The sequence below is a fragment of the Pan troglodytes genome, chromosome 23 (assembly GCF_028858775.2).
Source record: "Pan troglodytes isolate AG18354 chromosome 23, NHGRI_mPanTro3-v2.0_pri, whole genome shotgun sequence".
NCBI lineage: Eukaryota > Metazoa > Chordata > Mammalia > Primates > Hominidae > Pan > Pan troglodytes.
The window spans coordinates 37,837,324-37,864,334 of NC_086016.1; the positions used below are offsets into that span (position 1 = coordinate 37,837,324).

The window sequence follows — 27,011 nt, forward strand, 5'->3', positions numbered from 1 at the left end:
TGGTACAGTAAAGGCAGCAGTTGAATCTAGGGGAGGGTGGACGGTGAAGAAGTGAAGCTGAAAGATTTCAGAAGCAGCTTTTGGACAGACTGGAGTTCAGCAGCTGGGGAAGCTGAGAGCAGCTGACACGCGCTTACCTTCTGGCTTATCATCACCATTTAGAATGTCTCACCTTAGAACGCCTGGCACTTTTCCTTCTTGTCCCCCCCTGCCCCCCGCTTAAAAAGTCAAATTCAAGTGGTATCTTTGGAGCCTCAGGCAGAGGCAACAGGGAACGAGGATTAATACACACAGCCCAAAGAATGGTGTTTCTCTCTTTTATTTAAAAACAGTGCTTCATTACCATGTGCAAAGGCTGAGGCAGTGCTCCTCCTTCGCTTAGAGTTTATAAAAGCCAGCAACATGATCAATAATTTATACACATGGAGAGTAATACAAAAAAATAAGGAATAAAAGCTAAAGATCTAACTACTCCGACCTTCACAATTCCAGCTACTTGATAATAATAGGAGTAACCCAATGAATACTGTATGGTCTGAAAGCTACTATACAATATGATTCTTAACGAGAAGGGAAGGGAATTAGAGACTGTCACAAAGCCCTGGGATGCTTCTCTGGAGTTAGCAGGGAAACAGGACCCTGGGCAAGCAGCTCGGGTGTCCTAGGAAGTGATTCTGGGGGAGGACGGGAGGGGAGAGAGAAGGCTAGGTGGTCGATTACACAAGCATCCCATGTAATGCCCCCATGCCCCAAAGGTACCTGTTTTGCCATGGCAATGGGAGGGGCTGGAGGAACAGCATGTTGCATGTAGGGATGGTCCGGTCCCTGCCATGGGGAGTGGGGAGAAGAGGAGAGGTTCTGTGGCATTTTGAGCCTTGCAAAGATTTGGACTGAAAAGCTCAGAGACTCAGGTAGGTCAGCCTGTCAGGGACAAGTACACTCCACCGGCTCTCTTCTCGCTTTGCAGCCCTAGCTTACGCGTGTCAGCCCCAGGTTTGCTCCAGCTATTCACAAGCAGAATATAACACAAGAAAAACAATTCATATCCCTTAGGGAAAAAAGAGGATCAATTCATCACTCGATATATAATACAGCCAAAATGAGCTGCCAAAACAAGCACACACACAAATACTGTGAACAGAAAAATACAAGAAAATGACTAAGCTGGGAGTCTTGACGGGGTATGGACATTGCTTAAAGCACTTATCAGTCCCCGGAAAAACCAAACCAAAAAACATTTTTTAAAAATTCAGAAACTCATGTACCCCCTGGGAAACTGGTGTTGGTAACAAAGGGCAGGGCGTGGGGAGAGAAAAGAGAATCACTGTTCCCTTTTTGCTCGCCAGTGTGAGTGGAGTCCTCAGGTCACCGGCATGTACACAAGTACCAGACAAGGAGGACCAAGTCCCTCTGCTGGTGGCCTCCTAAAAGGCAAGGCTTGAGTTTTGGCTGATGAGCAGTTCTCTCCGTTACCAATCCCTGCCAACCAGCACTACCATGGCTGAATTGATCTACCGTTTTCCTGAGTAAACTGTAACTGGCTACAGTTTCGGTAACATGGAAAAGAACTCAGCTACTACAGCCAACTGCAATACTTCAGGAACCCCCTCCATCCCTGGGCTCCTCACTCCTAGTGCATCTGATTGAGGAATCTGATAACTTGCTGCAGTCTGGTCTGTAAGCCTCATTTGCAAAGAAAGGTGCCAGGGACTCTATTACACTCACTAAACCAGAGGGCACACGCTGGCTTAGGACACCCAGAGCCTACTTGGAAAGGGCCCTGTTTCATGCTCTAGCTCTTGGATGGCTATTGCCTGGCTGATCAGTAAAGCAAGTATGAAGGAAGTACATAGGAAAAGGAAAGGGAGGGAAGAGGCTTTTGGACAGTAACATTTCCAAAAAAATATAGTGTTTTATGCAACAGAGAATCAAGTTTCACTGTGTATACTACAAATGGTCAAACATTTTCAAGAGCATGACAAAATAAAAACACACAAACTTACGTCTGATGTTCACCTTGCCCACTATTTTTTTTCCTATCTTAAAACAGTGCAAACAGGTAACTTATGCTTTTAAAACACCACGACCCCTTCCCCACCCCCCAAAGTCCCTTTCCTCCTAGTATCTGGGGGGAAATCTGCAATTCTGCAAATGTTACTGCGCTAGAGGGCTGCAAGCAGCAGAGAACTGGCTGAACTTGGCAAAAGGCGAGGACTCGTCAAAGCTTCCCCTTTCTCCTCCTTAAACATCTAAGTGCTTTCCAGTCTGTCCCTTGGTTGGCCTTGTTCTCCTGCCAGAGGGAAGGGGGTTCATCATGCCCTTCTTGCATATCCTTGGGGTTGCTTCCATCCCTGTTTGATGTCTCCCTCATGTCTGGAAGCTATGTAACTAGTTACAGGATGGTAGTGATTAACCCACTTATCTGCTAGATCTCTAGTAAAGCATAATGCTAAGCTAAGAGCAGTTCAGCCCCTGAGGAGTCACACATTTGAGGAAAAGCTGCTATCGATGACTTCTATTATCTAGATTTCCACTAGCTCCCCTCAGACTAAAAGTTGTGCCCCAGTCCACTTCTTTCTCAAAGAAAAAAAAACGTTGGCTCAATTCAGACTGTGGCTGTTGAAGGATGATGGTGATAGTAGGTTTTGTTAAACCTGAGAGCCTGACAAATGGTGAATCACAATGGCTGATCTGAGTTAATGGAAACTGAACTAAGTGACATGAGGAATTCTGGAAAATGCCTATGGGCAGCTCTCTGGGCTCGAAGAGGGACATGGAGATAAAGGTGTTCACTAGAGGCCTCCTTTAAGGAGCCCAGCTTCCAAGAGTACAGAAAGTCCAGGTCATGAACTATAGTAAAGCTGAAAAAGAATCATGCATGTACTGTGATTTAGCATCAGTAAGTTTTCTGGAATTATCAGCCAGCATCCTCTAACAAACTCACGAAATGCCAGACTCCTCTGACTCTCTTTCTTAATACAGTGAGAACCAGAGTCAGGAACAGACAAGCAGTGCTGCTTCGAGCAACCTGCCTCTGGTGAAGTTGACTGTACGGAGTCTCAAAGTTCAAAAGGTGACGGGGAGGTTGATACTGTGAAATCCAGATGCTTGTAAGAGCCCCAATTCTTAGTGTTGACACTGAAAACCAAAGACCCTTTCATAAAAAGCAGAACTCCATTTATTCTTTCTTAGAAAAGGGAGCTGGAGGGAAGTGGTGTTAAACACCATCCCTGGAAATGCAGCAGAAACCACTGGAAAGCACAGAGCTTGCCTTTGGAGGCCTCAGCCAGAACCAGCTGAACTGAGATGCACTCAAGGTGCCTCAAGCTCAAGATTCTGCCTCTCTTAAAAGGTCTGTGGGAGCCGCCTTCTCTACCTTTCCCATTATCCTTACCTCTTTCTAGGAAAAAAGAAGAGAAAAACTCTTAAACTCATTCTCCTATTCTCCCCTGCTATGGATAAAACCATTTAGAATTTGGCCTAGTCTCCACTGAATACGTGGCTTGCCATCTTTTGGGAATGGCCCCTTTGTGATCATGACCCCAAACTTCTGTTTTTTTAGTCAGCTAAAGTTCTCCCTCAAAGCAAAAGCAAAATCCTCCCTGCCCCCATTCCCTAGAACTGTGAAAGCCCGCATCCCATTCCCCGCTCCTCTAACTAAAATATTTATATACATACAACAAAAATTGTCTTAACAGCAACAAACCAAACTTTGGCTTGGGGTGGGGGGGACCCTTAAAAATGGCCAGTGGACTGGGCAGTTGGTGTCCCCTTATTCTCTGTCTTCCTCCCCAGAGTCAGTAATAATTGCATCGAGGCCTCTAGCTTCCTTGACATCGCCCCTAGTTTCAGGCACAGCCTCTCTCCCAGTTACGAGGCGAGACAGGATTCTGAAGGGGGAAAGGATATGTATTCTACACAACAGGTCAACGCCCTCTCAGATATATCACTCTGCTTACAAAGAATGCTTGATGCTGTCATAGGTCAGTCATTTTAATTCAGGGACATGAGTCAGTTATCAGTCAAGAACATGTGTGGAGGCAGGAGTTAAAAACAAACCCAAAACAAACCCATAACCAGAAGCTCCATGTCTCTGAATTACTCCCTTTAGCAGCTGTCCCTTGGGTGAAAGGTCACCCTAGTACCAATGTGAATAGACCAGGGAGCCAAAAAGACCGTGCTTTTCTATTTCCTAATGCCTTCATTTGGGAAATGCTGTAGGACACTTGCTTTTATCAGTTCTATCTAACAGCTAGAAGAGAAACACTCTCTCCTACCTTGATAACATAGAAAGTTACAGCCAGATGGCAATGGCAGTGACTCACTGCGCGACTCTTTCTGGTGATATAGAAGACCCTTGCCATTTCAGACCCTCCTTCCAATATGGGAGGGCAGCAATCTCAGGGCCTCTGCATTTTATGTCCTGTAGTGTTAATGTATACAAAGTGGTCCGGGTGCTCAGCTGGGTGTTTTTGGAGGACAGTGAGAAGCTCAGCGGGATAGCCACAGGCTCAAGACTGTGGATAGAGAAGTGACTCATGAAGGCTCTGGAAGATGAAAATTCCTATGGCTTTGGAGCAAGTACAAAGTGCCTCTGCCTGCCCTTCCATGTCCTCATCACCAAAACTTCCAGGGACTACTGACCTAGGACCTGGTACTCTATCTTTCCCCAGCAGATTCTTTATTCTATTTTTTAAACTTTGTTCTGAGGCAAGAAAAAAGTAAGAAATACCAGATCTTCTAATATTCCTTTTCCCTTCCTCACCCTCTTTAATGGCTGTGAACAATTTGTACTTCTAATCCTCAAGACATCTGGGGGAAATCTGGTCACTGGCTTATTCATTTTTCTGTCCCTGGGTCCTAAATTCCTGAATCTTATGGACATGAGAGCAGGGTGTTAATAAAAGAATACATGAGCTAAGCTGTGGTTCAATTAAAGGAGAAGAAGCCTAGAAGGAATGCTAGGTTACAGGAACAAAAAGAAATGATCTTTTTCATACTCCAGAGTTCATTCTGAGATCGGTTTCCTAATGAGGTGTTTATTATCCACTGTCTGAGAGCACGTTTGGAAATATCAATACTATAATTCCAAAAACTATGCCAGCTGTCTCAGGCTGTGCGTGTAAGATGATTGTAAAAAGAATGGAGAAGACAGGAGGGAAGAGGAGAGGAAAGCGTCTTTTTAATTCTCCTGCTTTGTAAGCACAAATTCCTATCTATCAGCATGTGGATTCCAGCCACAGCCAACCAGAATTGCCTGTCAAAGACCAGAAACTCAGAAGACTAGAAGAATATCCTGTTGCAGAAAGATCTCTTCCACTTCTGCTTGTCCCCCAGTCATTCAGCACCAGATACACTTTGGTAATTCTGTCTGCTGATTTCTGATCAGATGCATTTATCGGCTCCTAATGTCTCTCCTTCCTCCTTGACTGCCTCTTCCGTGATTGATAGAATAAGCTAAGCACGGACATACAGACATGGAAATGCATTATTTTTTTTTTTTTTACCACAGTTTAAAAAAAAAAAAGAAAAAAATGCACAATCTTTGGAACAAAAGAATTAAAGGCAGAAATTTAAAGGAAAAATACATATTCAAAGAACATAGTGAGGTATAAAAAAGTATTCTTTCTTTTTTTGTGTTTTTTTTTGTTTGTTTGTTTGTTTTTCCTCTTCATCTTGCTATAGAGTTCCTCTACTAGTAAATATTGCAATAGCCAGGCCTCATGAACTGGGGGGCTGTCCCATTTGCAGGGGTCTCACGTCACTTCAGTAGGGGGCAAATCGGCTGTAGCCACCTCGGTATAAACTCGCCTGCAGTAATTAAAGAGATAAAAATAATTAAAAGGTTGATGAGAGAAGCATTAACAGTGAAGAAAAATGTCCAGAGAGGGATCTAGAAACACAGCCTGCTTCAAAGCCTCAAAGCAACTGATCAAGCATTGCCTTGTGCAGTGAAGTCAGGAAACCAACTTCTGCTTCTAAGGTGCTCAGACCAGAGCCCAACACATTTATTGCTGGCCTGATATTCTCAAGGAGAGTATGACGACATTTTATTTCATTATTTACATGAATTAGCACAGAAGGGAAACAATACACAGTTGAAAACAAGTTCTGCAAAGAGTTTGATTTTTAAAAGCACAGGTTTTTGTTTACCTTGATACAGCCTTATAATCCTGGTGGAAAACAGATCACCAGTTTCCCCTTCTCACATATGGCCCATCGGCAGTGCACGTTACTTCTGACACGATCCCTGCCATGTGTGGTCACAGCCCACGTTTGAGATGCTGCCACACCTAAACCTAAGCCAGTCTGTAATAAAGTCTGTTTCCTCTATCATCTACGGAGCACACCAACTAGGCTGTTTCTTGACATATTCACATTTACATATCTAGCTGGGGTTTTAACTAGGCTTTATTCCTTTATCTTTATCAAATGACTTTATCTAATGGCTTATCTCTTTCAATTAGAAGTTTCCCAGGAATGCATCTTTCTCAGGTCATTCTTTTAGCATAGGACTTCTATCATTTTAGGACGAAATACAACCTCAGGCACTTCTACCACTGCCGTTATATTGTAATGCTCTACTTCATTTATAAACATATATTCCCTCAGGGCCCCCTATTACTTCCTTCCACAAATCTTCATCAGTAGAAATTTGGTGTGAGAAGTAGCTTTCTCATATTCCTTTAGGTCTTACATTTTACACTTCATTCTGTCTCCTTTTCAAACAACTCTGCCCATGTGCAGAGGTAGTTGCCCAGTTGCATTTTGGATTAGAGAGAAAGCCCTGGCAGAGGTGTCACTGTGGAATGGCCTGTCTTTGTTGCAGCCTGTGAGTCCTAATCACTGAAACTGGAGGCATCCAAGCCAACACAATAATACTGCAGTGAGGTGGTTGGTCAGAAGAAATTATGCTAGTTCTATGGACTTCTTCGATACTTCTATCAACACCACCATATTTTGCCACAATTGTTATCAATAATCAATAATAAAATATCCTATAAAGCATTCACTTAGGAATTTCTAGTACTATCTACCAGAAGGCTTAGGAAGAGCAGAGACATCCTTTAGATTTGCATTTGAAACTTAAGTTTTTGAAAAGCTTACTGTGAATACTACAGCCTTATGCTCCATGCTCCTTTGCCAATACCTATCAATGAAACTATGCCACAGGTATGCACTCAACATTTGAACCAATAGAAAACATTCACCAGTTCCCCTATTTCTCTCGCAAATCATGCCACTACTCGGGGCATATTATCAATGATCATTCCTTTCTGCTGCCCTTAACTAGGCCATGTGGCTCACATTATAATAACACACAAATAAAGAGGGTGACATGAAACTTCCAGGTAGATCTATGTGGCTTTAATACCTTGATGGTGGATGAAAGGCTGAATTTACTACCTCCCTAGATCTTCTGTAGTCTATGGGTAAAAGAAGGAATGAAATGGTTTTATAAAGCAATGGTATATTATACACTTACCACAGCGCCAACTCCATAGCTAGCGGCAGGGGCAAGGGCGTGGTAGGGGTCGGCTGTGTACACCCTGCCATAACTGGAAAGAAGAAACACAATCAGACAGATAAAGAAAAGTGTATGATCTAAAAAAATTAAAGGGATTACTGTGCTTTAAGACTTGTGAGTCACTTGGTCTTGGATTATCATAAGGAAACTGGAATTACAAGGAATAGGAAAAAACCTTTCTATTTCTACTCCCAAATGCAATAACTGAAAAAATCTGAAGTACTTCCATAAAATGGAAAAGAAAGGAGTTGGAGATGAGGAAGAGAGGGACTGGAGTCAAAGTCAAAGAAGAGATGAGAACAAGAAAGAGGGAGTGGAGGACAGAGTCGGTGCCTTGTGCTTTAGGCATGACAGAGGCCATCAAGAGGTCTGCAGAAAGCCCAGGCTGGCAAGATGCCCGATGTGCTAAGAGCTGCTGTGGAAACGGTGAAGGGAGGAAAATGGGTGACATTTTGGGATGGAACAGCTCTCAAGCATCCCAAAGCTCACCACTGTCTCTGTACATACCCGTCGCTGTAAGCGGCTGCAGCGGCTGCAGCAGCGGTGGCTGCGGTTGCAGTAGCAGGCTGTGCATATCTGTAGGCTGCATATCCACCCTACAGGAGAGAAGAGAACTGACTTTACAGATACCTCTCCCCCCAGGTGTACAGAAAAACACACACCCGCCCACACACAGACGTACACACATGTAGACACAGGGACTGACACAAACATAGACACACACATGGGAAGAAAATGTTTCAAACTGCATCAGTCTGCATGTTATTATTCCTCCAATAAAAAATTAAGCCCTACGATATGCAAGGATTTGCTTTCCAATTTGTGATAGTATTAAAAGTAAAGTTTGGTAGTACCTGTTAAATACAAGAAATGAAGATATGATTTTGAATCTTACTTCACAGTCTTTGTTGGAACTTTCAAAAGCGAAAATATTTACAGCAAGTTGGGAGCACTCTGACAAGAAATATAAATTATAAAGTTAAAACATATGAAATCTGTATGTGTTGACTTCAGATTCTCTAACGTGTTCTTGGATTGATTCATTAATAAGAGACTACAGCATGTAACAGAAACCTCTGCTCCATCCGGCCTAGCATGTTTGCCAAGAAGCTAAGATAATCAGGTAATATTTAGAAGGAAAAACAATGTAGATCAGGGGTCAGCAAACTCTGGCCTGTGAGCCAATGCAGCTTGCCACCTGTTTTTGAAAGTACTTGTGACAGAGACCAATGTCCTACAAAGCCAAAAATATTTACCACTTGGCCCTTTACGGAAAGTTTGCCAACTCAGATCTACATTTCATACTTGAGCAAATCAATTACAAATTTCTGAGGATTCTTTGGCTGGATTCAAATAGATCAGGAACCCTGCTTCTAGCACTTAACTGCATTTTCCTTCCCTAAAGGTTTTGAGATTCTTACATATTAATCTTACAGTAGACTCTGAGCTTTTCTTCCAATGGTCCAAATATCCTCTCAGTCCTAAAGAATTTCAAACCATCACATCCTTCTATTTCACCTCAGTTTAGATAACCCAAATATACAAAAGGTTTTCACTATCAGGGTGAATCATGCACTCTTTCAGAAAGCATTTCAAGAGACAATCACAACAACAAATGCTTGCCACATGAGACAGGATATTTTTTAAAGTGGCAAACTCTACTTTTTATTATTTATGAAATAGAATTCATCTATTTTACCTAAACGTAATTCAGATGCAAATTTTTATTATTGGCCTTTCGCTATCAAAAACAACTATGTTCAACTGGCCCAACTGAACATCATTTCAGTAGTGAACAATAGCATAAACATTTTATTTCTGTGGATAAAATGTGCTCATTTCTCAGGGATATCTGAAGGTTTCTGCCCTGTGCTTTCTACTTCCTATTTTTTCAAATGTTCAATTTTTCTAAATCTACAAAAGAAATTTCAAATTTACTTCTGTATCATTTCTTGGGATTGAGAACAACTATTTTCTAAGGGCACCCCTGTTCTTCTTAACCATCTTGCATGGCAAGTCCTAGCTTGCTTCTTTTATTTGTTACCCCTTATTTTAGAAATACCTATAATTTCTTATGAGCTTCTAAAGCCTTTTGCTTCTTTCTTATATAATTTATGCTTTCTCTAAATGAAGAAACTGCATTGTGAGGGAAATTTATTCCTGCTCTTCAAGTTTATGCTGCTTGAAGTCAGGATGGTTTCAAATGTACTTAAAAAAATCCCTGACTGGCTTTCAGTGGTTATACATTATTCCTCCTTTGTTTTTCAAATGAGTGACTTAGAAAGTAAACATTTCCTTCTTAATTACGAATTCTTCCAGAGATATATGAAGACTCTAATTAATATTACCAAACACTGACAATGAAATGGTAATGAATGGGAACATGGCAGGAAGCACCCTTGGGGGCCATTTCTGATCAACAGTTGGAATTTTAACACTAAAATGAACCCTAATAATTTTTCATTATAACTAGAGATGGTTCCATTAGTTTAGAATTTGCTTGCTAGTGTAAAGTTACAGCAGGGCTATTTAGTAAAACTTCTTTGCAAACAAGGGTAATTCAGCATTTTACTCTTTAGTATTACTCCAACCATCAAAGTAACATTAAAAAAATTTTAAAGTTAAGGCAACAAAAGCAGTTAAAGCCCAATTCATGTTTACCTAGGTAAAAAAATTAAAAACTGAAGTCTTATGCCATACGGCAGAGGTATAAATTCTTGCAAAGGGATACTGAGCTTCAAAAGTACTCATCCAAGGGTAGGTTTCACACCTGACTCTCAGGAAGACTGAGTGAGGTACTGGAGGTAGGATCTCTGAGTATTCTATCAAATCATGGCTTTAAGCTGTAGTCTACTCATTCTGGAAAAAACAGGTTCTAAGTGAGGTTGCTGACAGAACCAATTTCCCCTCATTTTCCTAGGCCTACAGGAAGCCATAGGAACCTTGGTGGTTTAGGAGTAATGTTACTGCTAATCAAAACAATTCAAATGGATCAGACTATGGAAAAGAATCTTCCTTCCAATCCAGAAGGAGATGGAGAGAATCTATCCGTAGCGGTTTCGTTCTTTGATAAGTCAACTCTGACTTTGAAGTTTAAACATGATGAAGTTCTCTGCTTTTCAAGTGGAAGAAAACAGAACAGGGTTGCAAATACTTTACTGAAAACAAAAGGCTCAAGAATATCAGCATTAAGAAAAAACACATGAAGAGTTTTTTTTAAAGCAGATGACTTTAACATGATTATTCTCCTGATTACTTTATAATAATGGCATTACAGAGAAACCTTTAAAAGATGAACTATTTTAGGATAGATAGGCAATATCCTACTAAACTAACTTGGTAATTCACTAATGACTACTCCAAAAGTAGAAAAATTAATTGTGTATCATGGATGTATTCCTCTCTCTCTCTCTCACACACACACACGCACACACACACATACACTTACTCGAAAGTATTTTTGCTGCTTTATTCAACAAAACATATCACAAAATGTGAGAAAAAGAAAATTCAGATATATTTATTTCTATTCCAGATTTCAAAGTGCATAGAAATTTCAGGCTGAGAAACCGTTTTTTCAGCTTTCACTCTTACTAGCAAATCTAAAGGCTTTTATAAAACATGAGAACAAAGTGCAGTTTGAAACACCAAGGTTTTCATTACTGTTTCTTAAGTTTTTCAAAAAGAACAAGGGTGGGAAGGAGGTAGAAGAGACAGGGTTCAGGCGTGGGGAGGGATATGGCGCCACATTTATTAATCACATTAAAAACTAAGCATGCCAACATCTGGAGCTAAACAACCAGCAAAATCACCACGTTCAGACTCGTATTGGCTAACTCTATCTATCCCAGCATTCTCTTGGGACAGCGGTTTGCCCTAGGCTCTACCACAAGCTCGGTGAAGTACACAGCCTCAATTACTAGAGCGTGCAGCCACAACGACCTGGTATTACGGAAACAGTCAGTCACCACTTGAGTTAACATTCCATACCCTAACGACTGGCCCCTCCCCAGCCCAAAGAAATAGTCAATCTTGCCCACCCTAGCCCTGGCCCACACCACAATGTTAATAATTATAACAAGCAGTAACCCATCTGTTATATCAGAGAAGGGAACAGAGACTCCACTGAGAGATTTAGAGTGAGATGTTAACATTTCTTCAGCTGACTGCACAAACAAACAAACAAAAAAAGAGGAGAAATAATTCATTTGGAGATATGAAGTCATGAAATAGCTGATGTGTATTGCTTTTAACCATGCACTGATGCAAAACTGAAGCAACCATTAATAATAAAAATTAAAAAGGACATATGTATTTACACACAATCAGACCTGTTTGATCTGAAGCAGTTTGCAGATTCTATCTGTGTGTGATTTGAAATAAAACAAAAAATGGGGATTAGCATGGCCACAGCACACCCTAATGTAGGAGGGCACACACGGACGGCTTTTGGAACTCTGATAGCTGGATAAATTTGGCTTGGCTAAGCTTGATTCAGATACACACATGCCCCTTTAAAAAGAATTATTCTTATTCCTTTGCAATTCATTCTGAATGATACCTGGTGTCCCCAGTGGGGCTGCCCAATGCTTTATCGCTCCCCTATTCAACCTGCCTGACACTGGCAATATAATTCAGTCCTGACCCACAGCACTCACATGTATGCTCGCCCTCTGTCAACAACCGTATATTCTAATCCACAGCATTCTGCTAAAATATTTCCTGTGTTTAGGAATTTTACTTTTTCACATATCTGTAACATATCTCTGACTTCAAGTTCCAGCTTCTTCAAAGGAAAATGCCTTTGAAAAGTTGGCTTTAAGATCCTTTCCAGTGTTTTCTGCAGTTGTTAAAGTCTCAGTTTTTCATGGCTCAATGTCATCTCCTAGGGCTTTTCTACTCTGCTCTGAGCCAATTTTATCATCGAATTAACTTTATGATGTTGCCACGTTGACCACATGATCTTTCGGCACAGTTCTGTAGCTGGGTTTTAAACTAGAGCAAAATACAATAGAATATAATCCCTCCTATATCTGACCTTTATCTGCATATTTATTAGTTTAATCTCACACTGGCAGACTTTTGCCTTGTCTTGATTTTAACCTAGCTTTTAATTTTATTATATTTTTGTTTTAGGTTTACATTAAAACAGGACTTTGGTGAGCATGTGATGTCAAGACACCTTCTTTCTACCCGGAAGACAATGACATTATGTGACACTGAGGAGGAGAGTGTGTATTTCAAGACCAGCAGACAAAATGAAAGCTTGTTACCTACATGTAGTGTATAGGTCAATAGAGCAGGAGGGTTGGGGGATGGCGGCAGGGGGTGGGTAAGGAATGGCAGGTGCGATGGTTAAAATCACTACAGCAGAGCAGAGATCTATTCCAACTAGCGTGGGTTTAACGCTGGGCCTCCAGGAATCACTTTATTTATCCTTGGATGAATCTAACTCCCTCTTTTTCCTCACCACCTCCCCACCCCTGCTAAGAACCATGGTTCTAGGAGATTATTATAGAGTTCTTTTGTGGCAAAATGGCATCACTGATTAAATGTGAGTAACACACAAACTTACAATAATGGTGATACTGTCACTGCTTTTGATTGAGGTCTGTCTCCTTTGAAAAGTACTTATGAAAAAGATTCCAAAGTATTTAAATTTTATCTTATTATTGTTTAAAATTGGGGTTAAGGGAAAAAATTGCTATGATCAACCTGATGTCTTCCACCTATTATTTCTATGGTAGATGACAGACGATTTTCAATAATCAAACCTTTCAAACATTATTATTCCACATCTCCCCAAATTAGTTCATTTCCAAAATCTTGCTGGGTAGCCACATAAATAAACTGGATTGTGAAAAGCCATCGACTATTTTCTTTCTCCTAGCATCCAGCTATCAGCAATCCTTCTAACAAGTATGCTATTATCCAAATGAACTCACTGATCTTCTTAGGTGAAAGGAGAAGAGGCCAAGGGAAATGCATGTCTCAATGTTTGAGTCCCATATGTCTAGATTTTTAAGGCAACTTCAAACCTATGTAGCAGCACAGTCCAATTACGACTGGTATCTCACTACAGGGCCCAATGTGGGATTCAGAAATCCTATTTGTACAGTTCTACTTCCTCTTTTTTCTCTTTTCTAAATTTATAGTAGTAAGAAAATGTCCCCAACTGCTAAGATCTAAATATAAAAAAACAGTTTAAATACCACAGGTACATGTGACTGACAGATTAAAAGAGGTGGCAGTGATGGGACAGTGCATATTACACACCTGGCTGGGATATGTGTCAAGAGGACAGGAGCACTTAATTTTAGAGGAAGTGCCATTATGTACGGAATGTGACTGTGGGCACTGCTGAGGTAGCAGGGCTTAGATCACACGCTCACAAGTCTTGATTGTCCAAAAAAGCCTCTGTTCCCATCTCTAACGTGGAGCTGGAATGGTTAGTATAATTCAATTTTTTCACTGCAATCCACAATCTGATTGATTGGCAGGTCACACTGGCACTCCTACCTGAGGTATTTTAGCGCTAATGATTGGTTCCTGTAAGACTATTCTATAACAGAACACAGGAAGAGCAGTTCAAAAAACACAGCTGTGGAAGGAAAACAATCATACAAAAAGCCCACTAAGGGGCCCACCAGCCTTTTCTTTCCTTTGGATGCAAGCATGCTTTTCACAGGAGGTGATTTAGGAGCAGTTTGTTATCCCATTTAAAAAGTGAATTAGGGCGAACTATGCCTTTTCTACTGGCCAAAAAAGGAGGAGGAGGGCTGGATACATAATCTAGCTGCCACACTCCCAAATCCTATCACGGTAGGTCTTTTTACAAACTAGGAACAGAATTGCTAGATCAGTTCTCCAGAGAGGAATGTGCCATAAAAGAAACAGAAAGTAAATGGCTAGCAGGAATCACTGTCTAAGAATGGGACTGTGAAAGGGATTACAAAAACCTTGCACAATTAATAGCCTAAATTCATTTAACTTAAGCGTAACCAGCAATTTAAAATCTTTTCCCTTGTGTCTTCTCTTCGAGCTCCGATTCGGTGCACTTTTCATACTAAACTCTCTATTCCTTCTATTTCTAATATGCCTTTCGGAGGAAATAAGAACTAAATGTATGCTGACAGATTTCCACAGATGGGAAATGTATGGAGAGAAGCAGAACAAACTCAAGGCAAAATGATAGTTTTTTGTTGTCTGTGTGTTTTTGAAGAAGTATCCTTTGCTCCCTCACATGTGGAATACAGAACACACAGTTTTAAAAGCAACAGTTGTATTAGGCCTAACTCAGTAGTTACCTCATAAAGTATTCTTGCTTTTCATGTAGGGGCATGGATATTATTTCAGCACTAGTGACCAACCTTTTTTTCTCTAAGTAACTCTGCTTTAAGATAAGAACTAAGAAATAATAACATTACTATTAATTACTTTCATTAACAAGGGGCCACTGGTCAAAAAAAATTATTTCAGCAAGATCACTGAATTACTTGTGTTTAGCTCAGCAAGGTAATCCAGTTAGTAGATTAAAAAAAAAAAAACCAAGAGTATTTTATTAACAGGAACAGAAAAATCATCTGTCTCAATAAAATCTTACATTGTAAAGTAAGGAAGTAAGGTAACTATTAAAAAATTGGGTTGGTTGACTTAACAAGTTTGAAGTTGACAAGTCTTTTTTTTTTTTTTTTTTTTTTTTTTGAGACGAAGTCTAGCTCTGTCACCCAGGCTGGAGTGCAAGTGGTGCAATCTCGGCTCACTGCAACCTCTGCCTCCAGGGTTCAAGTGATTCTCCTGCCTTGGCCTCCCAAGTAGCTGAAACTACAAGTGTGTGCCACCACGCCTGGCTAATTTTTGTATTTTTAGTAGAGATGGGATTTCGCCATCTTGGCCAGGCTGGTCTCGTACTCCTGACTTCAAGTGATCCCCCTGCCTCGGCTTCCCAAAGTGCTGCGATTACACACGTGAGCGATGATGCCTGGCCAAAGTAGGCAAGTCTTTTTTTTTTTTTTTTTTTGAGACGGAGTCTCGCTCTGTCACCCAGGCTGGACTGTAGTGGCACGATCTCAGCTCACTGTAAGCTCTGCCTCCCAGGTTCATGCCATTCTCCTACCTCAGCCTCCCGAGTAGCTGGGACTACAGGCGCCCGCCACCACGCCTGGCTAATTTTTTGTATTTTTAGTAGAGACAGGGTTTCACCATGTTAGCCAGGATGGTCTCGATCTCCTGACCTCATGATCTGCCCGCCTCGGCCTCCCAAAGTGCTGGGATTACAGGCCTGAGCCACTGTGCCCGGCCCAAAGTAGGCAAGTCTTAATAAGACATAAATAGGTTGTATTTAAGAAAAATAAATCCTCAAATAAGAAACACATTAGAGAAAAAAACTTGATTTAAGAAATAATTCAAATGGAAAATCTTGTTCTAATAGATCAGATTTCAAGAAAACAAGTTAAATAACAAAGATGAGTTTCATGAGAATATGGACACTAATGTATATGGGAGAATGTACATGCTAACATCATATGTAAGTCTGTGTATTTAGAAATGTGTAATCTGGTGTAAAAGTAGGATAGATTCCCCAGTTCTCAAGCTTCACTGTGAACATAGGAAAAAAGGTATCTTTCATTACTTGTTGAAAATATTTTGAGGAAAGAGGTGGATTTTAATTAAAGTACAAAGAGAGGTAATGAAATATGGATTGGTTGGGTTTTATGCCTGACTATTAATAATTTATGTAGTTCTGGGTAAGTCTCTGAGAAATATATCTGTAAGTTAGGAGGTTGGACCAAATCATAGCTGAGGTTCCTTCAAGTAGTTATTAAATTAAGGCATACCTTACAGGCCTATGCTAAGTAGTACAGGTGAGTCACCTGTATTTCGAAGAACTGTATCATCCCATCTCTACTTCCTGCAAAACGCAAAACCTCTGAGTGCATTCTGAAAGTGCATTAACTTTTTTAGGTTGCTTGCGAATCTCTGGTAGACTGTGGAAACAGTTCACTAAAAAGGTCCTCTTATTGATTTTGGAAAGTAAGGGTGGAGAAAGTATTTCTAGACAATTTTAACCTATCCCCACAGAATCATTTCATGCTGACAAGTTTTTCTTATAAAAATTTTCCCTTGATGACTTGAGCAATTAAATCAAGCTTGCATTCAGAAAAAGTCCATCTGGAGAGGTCATAATAAAAGACTTCAAAACTCAAAAACTTCTACTTTGTCAATTATATCACTTTGTCCACATTTTAAATAATATGTGACAAACCAATCATGGAACTTTAGTGATAGCTAGACAGTTTAAATAATGGAGTCCATATTACTATGGCTAGTAGAGTCAGCAAATCTATGATAGTCAAATGGCTGTAAGAAGAGTCTGGGTTGCTGATTATGCTACTCATTTCCTCCAATGGCTTTTAAGAACTAAATATCTGGCGTTTTCTCATTACTACACACTCTTCGCTGGCATCGGCTCCTTATTTGGCTATCACAAGGTCATGTTCTCTCAAAAGTAGGTAAAATAGGAAAATGTACAGTTCAGAAAGCTTATTAACCTCTAAATCACAGCTCTAATGATCTAAAGAGGGATGTGAAATGAGAAGAAAAGCAGAAAAGGGAAAGAGCTGGTTTAAGGCTAAGCTAGTCCTGTTATTTATGTATGCAAATGACACGACAATAATAAAAGACTTTAAACCTGCTGATCATCTCACAAGTAAATTAATGATCCACAGAACATCTGTGGGTATAGGGAAGGGAAAAGAATATGTCCAGTAGACTGACCCTTGCAATGATCAGGAAACCCAAAGGCTTAGTTTTTGCACCCAGGGGCAAGCGCAGTGGCAGAGAAGCATGCTTGCATTCTTAAATATATAAATATATATATATATATATCCACAAGGAAAAAGAAAATAAAAATTAAATAAATTAAAAGGAAAAAAACCAAACCAAACCAAAGAAACAGAAAAAAAAAGGCTGGCTTGTCAGGGGATGGGGTCGAGAAGGCCCCAGTGTGTGTACTTACATAGAGGTCAGCACCGTAAAATCCGTCCTGGTAAACCACACTGCAGAAAATCCACACAAAAACAAAAACAAAAAAAACAAAAGAACAGAAACACATTCCGGTTATTGAGGACGGCAGCATGCACATGCGCTCTACACAGGCAGGTGATGTATGAATACATAACCTGGGCTTGGGGCCTCGGCAAGTTGGTGAGAAAATGTGAAAGTGCACACGAAGGTTACACAGCTCCAGGACATGCGAGGAGAGGGAAAGGTGTGCAAAACTAGAATGCGCAACCTGGATATTTGGTAATTAAAGTAGGATTCACACAATAAAAAGCACTCCTAGAAGAGCCTATTATATCTATCCAAAATCTGCTGGCTTGGAAATAACTTTTTGTATATGGAGTATTTTTTAAAATAAGCTTGCCCTAGGAGGAAGTTTCTTTTTAAAGAGCTTACAAAGTAGGGTAGGGGTGAAGAGGAGTTTAACATGAAAAACTGAACCCAAAGAATTCCACTAGGGCAGGGCCTGTATGCAAAGTATGTTTTTACATTACGTTTAAGTATTTTGTTTTCAGTATTGTAATAATATGTAAATGTTTTTCTGATATCCATACATCACCTGCTTTTTACCCTGCACATTAGACATGCGATAAGATTTGGCTGATCACACAAGCATGCAAAGTATTATTATTCAGCATTTTAAGAACCAATGCAACACCTCAGAAAAACAAGTCAATCAATTCTGACCAAAGTAAACAGAGAAATGTAATTAAAAAAAAAAAACACAACCAAAAATACCCACAATGCATTGCTTTCACAAGCAGAGATAATGAGCTAAAGGTTAAGGTGATTGGTCCAAGGTCCAAGAATTGAAAGGTGCAGTGGGGATCCCAGATAGTAACAATATAATCCAGAGTGGGAAGGAGTAACTGGAAGATTTTAAGGGTTCTTTTTTGACTATAAGAGTATTCATGGAATTCTGAAAAATACAATTGATAACTGAAGTTCTGGGCTTGACCAAAGATCACCCTGTCTTATTTTAAAGAATACATCTGAGAAGGTAGCTGGTTAAGAATAGAAGGGTTTATTTTCCTGTTTAGATAATGAATTTGTAGCAAACAGACAATGCATGACTTTAAAAAAAAAAAAAAAAACCTAAGCAACACTATATTCTTAAGTATAGATTTCCAACCTTCTGAGGTACCTTTGTGCATACAGACTTTCCCCAAAACATTATTTTGGGACCAAAAGACATGGAATAGCAGTAGAGATAGAAGATAAAACTTTCTTCTTCATCTCTGTGAAGTCAAGATCAGATTGTTTTAATTTAGATGATCTGTTTATTGGTTATTCAACTAAACAAGCTGGAAATTTTCACCACTACCTTCTCTGTTACAATAAACAAGCTGACAAGTAAAGTCATCAAGTCATATTTTTAACTTGAATATGAAATAACTTATTTCTTATAGGTAGGTGGAATGTTTCTTAATTCTATTTCCAATGACATTTGGTTGTATTTACAGGATAGCATGGTCACATTTTGGAATGCCCCAAATATGCTATGCCCTTGTATCACACAATAGGCAAATCAAACTCATCTCTGATGTTCATTTAGCTAAGTCCCATTCATTTTCATAGTCTCCAGTTGCAGTTAAAGTCTGATATTAGAAAGTAATCTGCCTCTCAGTTGCATTTTAAGGAAAAAAACAACTTGTTCAAAATGAGAAGGCTGATAAAATGGAAAGCACTGAGACCAAGTGGTGATTAATTAAACTTCAAAGATCTTAGTAAGGGGATATAGGCAAAGATTTACAAATAAGCCTTCTGTAAAGAAGGGTTGGCATTAAAAACACGAATACATTTTACCCTAAGTCAAATAACTTATTGGGAATATTCATCTACGTTCTAGAAGAATTCCAATATTCCCTGTATCAAATGCCACAAGGAGGCTAGAAACATAATGATTAATGATGAAATTAGTTTACTAAACTGAAAAGCAATTCTAGGCCATTCCCATGAAATACTGGACTTATTCCTTGCCATCTTCCATGTAAACAGGTGGTTTAGTTAATAAAAAGAAAACATGGGAAATCAGTGTTCAATGTAATGCACAGAAATTGATATGATTAGACATAAAGATAAAATATCTTTGAGCAAATATATACCTGACACAGACTTGGTAGAGAATGGGTTCTCAAGTTTGGCCAATATACTGAAATGACTACATTGAACAGGACTAAATTCAACCACTTTATAAAGTAATTCAGCAATGTTACAAAATAAGGAAGTCCCATGTTTCTGGTGAGTAGTCTCTCTTTGCAAATATGACAGTAAACTCTCTTGGATTACAATGGAAGACATTTCACAAACAATTTTCCTAGTGTGTAAAACTTCCAAAAGGTTCCTTTTAATGTTTCATTTGAGTATTTCTTGATGAAATAATACTGCATATTCACTTCTTTAAAGAGATGTCAGAGGTTGAAGGTCAAAGGTCAAGTTGAGAGAAAAAAGGATTAAAACAAAAGTAAGTAATGGCATAAGATGGAGATGATGGAATGCATGTGATTTAAATGTCTACAAACTCCAAACAAAAGTTAATTTCTGAAGCAGTTCCCTTCCAGTGTCTTTTGGAGCCTGCCCACTTCAACATACCTTGTCTAATAAAAATGTTTTAACTCTGTGGAATGGAGAACTTCTAATGGTACATCCATTTGGTCTATGAATGAATGCATGAATGAATGCTAAATTAGTACACCTCAAGGCTAAGCCAATTTTGCTGTCAGAAAAGGACATACAAAGGAGGTTCCTTCCCTTTATATTTTAACTAAGTAGCAGCCAACAAGCTTCTCTGCTGCTACTTATTCCTCCGTAAGAATACAAAAAAAAAAATCTGTCATACTGACATTATCTGGCAGAGAAAAGGTGAAGAGAAATGTCGCATCTTTGATGAGGAAGTCCTTGGTACAACTGACTCATGAAAGACCACTCTATAAAAATTTACATTGTAGGCTGACACTGAGAAACCCCTAAAAACAAAACCTGCCATCTTCACTCCTTTTCCCCATTCAGTAGCAAAGGATTTATTTGTTGCTATGGAATCATTCCACTGCATGAGACACCCTCCATAAAAAAATCAAACGGTGAAGGATGCTCAGCTACAGTCGCTGTTTTACCATCATTCAGAAGCCAACTGCAGTTTAATTCTTCCTACTTCTCCCTTTCTCCCTTGATTCAATTGGACTTGGTTCATCTTAGAATTAACCTCTTTTAATCCGTTTCCTACGAAGAAAGCAAATCCATTGTGGGTAACTAGCTCTGCTGCTCACCACCCAGGCAGTGAAACCAAAGGGGAGGACACATGTGACAGCCTCTGCCCCAACACGGGGTGGTGATAAGGAGGTGAACACAGCAGATGCAGGCTTGTACTACAATCTTGAGCTCCTCTTTTGGTTCTCTGCAGTAATGTTAATCCATATTCGTGCGCTTCTGAGTGAACTTCATGCCAACACACTGCTAGTAAACACAAGACGGTTCTGGCTACTGTCTTAAGCCATTACCATGAGGGCTTAAGGTGGCCAAAATGAAGACTTATAATGAATTGACAGTTTGTTACACTCTGATGATGGTATATTTTGTTTTTTGTCATCTAATCTGTTAATTTGCAAATATTCATTGAATGCCTACTCTGTGACACGGCAACATCCCAGAAGTTATGAAAGGGCCATGGTATTCTTTTTTGGTCCAACTGATTTTAGAAACATACTGATTTTGGAATCTAACGCTTACCCTGGATAGGCGGGGATGGCTGTTGGAGGTACCGCTCGGACTGCACCATATACTGTCCGCCCTCTGCCCCTCAAATGGGCTCCTCTGAAAGCGGCTGCCGTGGTGGCTGCAGTAGGGTAAGGGAAGCCAGGAACTAAAGGGAGACCCAAAATATGACAGAAATTTCAACTTGCATTCAATAGAGGGTGCACAGTCACAACTTGCTATGAACCAATTATAGAAAAGATGGAAAGATACGAACCACACCTTTTTTGAAAAGGTGGCATGCATTCAATAAACCTTCTACCCTGGGTCTCTCAGTGGGGAAGAAATGGAAAGAGAGACCCAACATGCAAAAGCAAAAGATTCCATGCCTCATTCATCACAAATCTTGAGTGAGCTTCTCTGCTCCTTCTCAATTTCAGCTTTACAATGCAAGCTGCTGATAAACAGGTCAAGAAGCTCTGAGAATGACCGCCATAATAAGAGACAGACTTTTAATTACTGTGGGCAGTCTAAATCAGATTGACACAAACTCTTCAACCGGTCAGTTATTAACCTTGCTTCCCAATGTTACTATGTGCACATAATAATTATTACTCAAAAGAACATTCTTTTTATATTTTTACATGGTACCAACCTCTAAGGCACATAGACATTTCATTTCATTAGTCAATTTCATTCTTTTATTTAAAACATTTTAATCCACAAATGTAAGGTGAGGGAAACAACTCCTACCCTGTACTTTAAAGAGGCAGACAATTTCTAGGGGCCTCATATCCTTTAAAGAGGCAGACAATTTCTAAGAGCCTATTTTAAGTGTGCTGTCCTCTGGAAAGCATGCAGAGACATTGATTCCATGTCCACTGAATTCTGTTTAATTATACCTCTTGCTGGAGTAAAATGGCTCAGGTCAAAATGACTTTAGAGAGATCAAGAGAGCTGAGAATAATCAATAATACTGGAGGTACTTCTAAGTGATCCTCTGCTGGAGAACCTGTGGCTGACTTGCAGAGGAAATGTATAATATCCTCTACACATACTTGCTTCTTTTGTTTTCTTTATCGTCAAGTACAGACTAAAATATTCTTCATATGCCCTTACCCCCTCTACCTTTTCCAACTATTTCTGCTTTGTGCAATCTTAATATTTGGTCAGGAAAATTCTAGCACAGGTTAAGCAGGACAGGGCACTGGGATAGTATTTAATATCCCTCTCAAGAAATTTCCATTTCAGTTATGTACTGTACTAGGAAAAAAAAAAACAGTACATGATAGTTCACTCACAACAGTCAAAATCCATGCCAGGCCAACATAGGCTACTTACTGATTAAAGGAATGTAAGTGTTGATACCCCCTCTTCCTGATAGGGGCACTGCTGCATCATTGCCTAGGGACACATCTGCTTGAAAGCTGGATGCTGATTGGATTTTTAAAAAATTTAAAAATGCAAAAAGATTAAAAAGGAGTCACAAATTGAAAAACAGCAGATGCTATTACAATTAAATAGCACAAGTGGAAACATTTACTTAAATACTACCTGCATATAACTCCGGACCATATACAGCTCCAACTACTGGGCTTAATTTCCAACCTGAAACACACAAAATGGAAGGTAAGCATTTAAGACTGTTTGAGGAAAGGGATGATCAGTGCATGTCAAGTTGGCTTCAGCCATCTCTGGGGCTATTTTTGCCTATTATCAACTTCTCTTTGGAATTCCAGCTTGGGGTTTATATGAGAGAGTAACAGTAGTAGAACTAGGACACAGTGAAGAGATAATGAGGGGCTGGGGCTGGGGGGCTTGGCAGGTGTCATGATGTTGGGAGGAGGAAGATGGAGAGGGAATGAGAGGAGAAAAAATAAACAGAAATAAATCCTAGAGTTTGGTAAAGTGTTCTCACAGAATTACCCTGGATGACCTATCCTTCATTTAAAAAAAGAAGGCCGACTATATGTCACTCTGAACCACACTGTGATGCATTTTCTCAACCCTGTTTATTACTCTAGTTGTTCTAATAAAGGTATCCATGGGCTGAACTCAAATTCAACCTAGATCTTTGACTCCATGTTTGGCTATACAATGCTGGTATTCCAGGTAAACTGAAATCCACTTTTACTCGGATTTACCATTGGGATTTTACTGGGGTTCACCAACTAAAAAAGGAAAGACACGAAATAGTAAAATTCAAGGTACATTCCCAACTTCAGTGCATGTTTTCTGAGGCTTTAATGTGTAATAATCACCTTTAAGTTAATCAGACTTCTTAGCTAAAGAACACCAGAATACTGTGGAACATTAGCTTAAATATTTATAAATATTAAGAGTTTCCAAATAACATTATGTTTAATGTAAACTTTATTTCTTCTTTCCCTTTTTTATATTTATAGGAATATGGCAAGTATTTTTTAAAAAGGAATAATATATGATTGCTCACTGAGAGTGAATAAAAGTAGAATTCCACATGAAAACTTTAATCAATATTAACTGAATTTTACATATCAGCAAAAATACTCTATATTATATATTTTCTGACTCATTTGTCTTTTTATATTAAGACCCTAGCATTGTGCCACACTATTCTATAAATATACGAATGAAAAGAAAAAGGCCAGAATTGGCCTCCTCTTTTTTTTTTTTTTTTTTTGAGACAGAGTCTTGCTCTGTCACCCGGGCTGGAGTGCAGTGGCGCAGTTTCGGCTCACCACAACCTCGGCTCCTGGGTTCAAGGGATTCTCATGCCTCAGCCTCCCAAGTAGCTGGGACTACAGGCACGTGCCACCATGCCTGGCTAGTTTTATACTTTTAGTAGAGATGGGGTTTCACCACGTTGGCCAGGCTGGTCTTGAACTCCTAACCTCAGGTGACCCACCCGCCTCAGCCTCCCAGAGTGCTGGGGATTACAGGCTTGAGCCACTGCGTCCAGCCACAATTGGCCTTTTCAAAAGAATTATTGAAATTACCAGATTTAAATGACTGTAAGCAAGACATTACTCAAGTGAAAACCCATTCACTCTGATTCAATCCAATCTCTTATTCATCATTTTATGTGCTCATAAAATGCAATGTCTCTTCAATATTCCACATAAAATTCTGGCAAAATCTAGGTTCAAATCCTACTTGAATTGTAAGAACACAAATATTCTGCAACATCAGATTACACAAATACTGTGCAACATTTCTGCACAAATTAAGAGATTCCAACCAACCTAAATGAGAATGCTGACTGCGAATTCATTAGGAGGAACCCAACACATTCTTCTTAGGACCTTTAACACAACAGCAGAAGGTTTCTTGCCTACTAAACCTGAATATTAATTTAGAATAATATTTTAAAAAATAACCTTTTTCTTTCCTACCAATGCCACTGTTTCCTGAGCATTCCCTTTAAATCCACATAATGGGCAGGCACCGTAGCTCAAGCCTGTAATCCCAGCAATTTGGAGGCAGAGGGATCACCTGAGTCTAGGAGTTCGAGACCAGCCTGGCCAACATGGCAAAACCTCGTCTCTACTAAAAATACAAAAATTAGCCGGGTGTGGTGGCACACACCTGTAATCCCAGCTACTCTGGAGGCTGAGGCACGAGAATCGCTTGAACCCGGGAAGTGGAGGTTGCAGTGAGCCGAGATCGCACCACTGTACTCCAGCCTAGGTGACAAAGAGACTCTGCCTCAAAACAAAAACAAAAATTAATATAATGGATGTATATTGACATGTTGTTAGTAATACTTTGAATATATTTAGTTTTAGAAAATTTACAATGTATTTTCACAGATGTCCTTTGACCTTCACAAAACCCAAAGAGGAAGGTAAAATAGATACCACATCTGCAATCTGAGGTCAATACTATACTTTTCTGGGTCTCATTTCCTAATAATAAGCTGGGAGGGTTGAGTTTCAATAATTTCTAAAAAAATCCTGGTGCCAAAAATCTGTGGTCTCAATTTATAAATATGAAAACAGAATTAGGTTAAAAAACTGGTCCACTGTCACGGAGTAAATAAAGAGTCAAACCTAGAAGGAGAACGTCTGTTTTCTGAATTCCAGTCAGAGGCTCTTTCTGTCACAATATTTCCCTTAGATGTAAAGAAAATTTGACATTGTTTGCCTCTCCTTTCTATTTTGTTTACTTTGAGTTTTTATCAAAATTGTAGAGACTTGTTTTTGTAAGAGCAGTGAAAAGAAAATAAGAGGTAAAGTGGGAGGCAGTGGTATCATACCGATAAAAGGAGTAAGGAAAAATGCAAATTATGCTGATAAATTTGTATCATCTATGTGAAAAGCTGGGCTAAATATATTTATTGAAGACTTTATGGGATATAGTCAATACGGATACATTTCTCCTTGATTTAAGACATTATTAGCACATACAGCCATACTCTAGCAGTGGGTTCAAACTTTTTAAAAAAACAGCAGAGCCAGGCATAGTGGCTCACGCCTGTAATCCCAGCACTTTGGGAGGCCACGGTGGGTGGATCACGAGGTCAGGAGATTGAGACCATCCTGGCTAACACGGTGAAACCCCATCTCTACTAAAAACACAAAAAATTAGCCGGGTGTGGTGGCGGGCGCCTGTAGTCCCAGCTACTCGGGAGGCTGAGGGCAGGAGAATGGCGTGAACCTGGGAAGCGGAGCTTGCAGTGAGCCTTGATTGCGCCAGTGCACTGCAGCCTGGGTGACAAAGCGAGACTCCGTCTCAAAAAAAAAAAAAAAAAAAAAAAAAAACCCAGCAGAAACTCCTCCCTTTATTCTAGATATTAGTAAAAGCTTATGCAGAACCCTAAATTGCTCAGACTAAAGTACAGCTGAGACCTCAGAATTCAATCCACTTGGTTTCCTTTTTCTCTCCCAAACTGGCTCTGCAGAACAGTCTGCAAAACCACCACTGGGCTACAGATTAAATTTATATTCCATCTCATTCAGAGACCATGAGTCTAGATTAAATTTGGTAACTGATGTAACAAATTATTCATAGAAAATTTCCTTCTCAATGAGAAAAACTTATAAACCTTACTATATAATATGTAATCATGAAACAGAAAATGATACACACACAACCATACCCATGGCTGTTATCTCTAGGGCTAAGGAGAGCAACAGGTCCAGAATTATAAAAGTGATTAAAATATCCTCCTAATTTATTCCACTTATGCTCAGATGAATGAGAGTCAGAAGTAAAAGTAAGAGTCAGTGGGCATCCAGGGGTATTATGGACAAGTCTAACATATTAGAAAGAGCTACAGCAGCTGAAAAAGAAGGCGCTCAGGTGGGATCCAATTTGGGTTAATAGGCAACTAGATAGCATATTTGCACTGTGTAAAAGATGAACTTTACTTAGAACGTAACATCTTAATAACTAAAAACTTAGCTCAATTGTAATGACAAAGTTATTTTGTAAATATAAAATACTGTCCCAGGTAAAGAGACTACTTCAACACAAATAAAACTGTCTTAAGACGGAAATAAAGACATTCTTAGAAGTTTATAAAAACTTCATATATTTACACAAGAATAAACACTCTTTCGAAGATTATAATTTCTTACCATTTGCATATGGTGTGACCATCTTCTTATTGGTCATTACACGTGCTGTAGCATTATTCACCTAAAAATAACAAGGAGAAAAAAGGGCAGGGAAGAAGTGGACCACATTAGGGAACACAAAGTTGCACATCCAATAACAGAGTATTTAGTTTAAAATGTAAATTTCTGAG

General features: G+C 39.5%; 1 protein-coding gene across 40 annotated transcripts in view; it reads right to left on the reverse strand.

Annotated features, from left to right (window-relative positions):
* Positions 1 to 303: 303 nt before the first annotated feature.
* Positions 304 to 27,011, reverse strand: part of RBFOX2 (RNA binding fox-1 homolog 2) — a 290,149-nt gene continuing 263,441 nt past the window's right edge. For 14 of the 40 annotated variants that reach the window (XM_054675457.2, XM_054675458.2, XM_054675452.2 and 11 more), the window contains 9 exons: positions 26,842 to 26,902; positions 22,835 to 22,888; positions 22,620 to 22,714; positions 21,317 to 21,459; positions 17,547 to 17,586; positions 11,618 to 11,694; positions 8,036 to 8,124; positions 7,487 to 7,559; positions 304 to 5,811 (listed from right to left, as the gene is read on the reverse strand). In XM_054675457.2, the coding sequence (XP_054531432.1) occupies positions 5,757 to 5,811; positions 7,487 to 7,559; positions 8,036 to 8,124; positions 11,618 to 11,694; positions 17,547 to 17,586; positions 21,317 to 21,459; positions 22,620 to 22,714; positions 22,835 to 22,888; positions 26,842 to 26,902 (687 nt within the window). In that variant the 3' untranslated portion in view covers positions 304 to 5,756. Of the gene's footprint in view, positions 5,812 to 7,486; positions 7,560 to 8,035; positions 8,125 to 11,617; positions 11,695 to 11,859; positions 11,892 to 14,047; positions 14,091 to 17,546; positions 17,587 to 21,316; positions 21,460 to 22,619; positions 22,715 to 22,834; positions 22,889 to 26,841; positions 26,903 to 27,011 lie in introns of those variants that run through there. The other 26 variants (XM_054675464.2, XM_054675466.2, XM_009438276.5 and 23 more) reach the window with 10 other exon arrangements.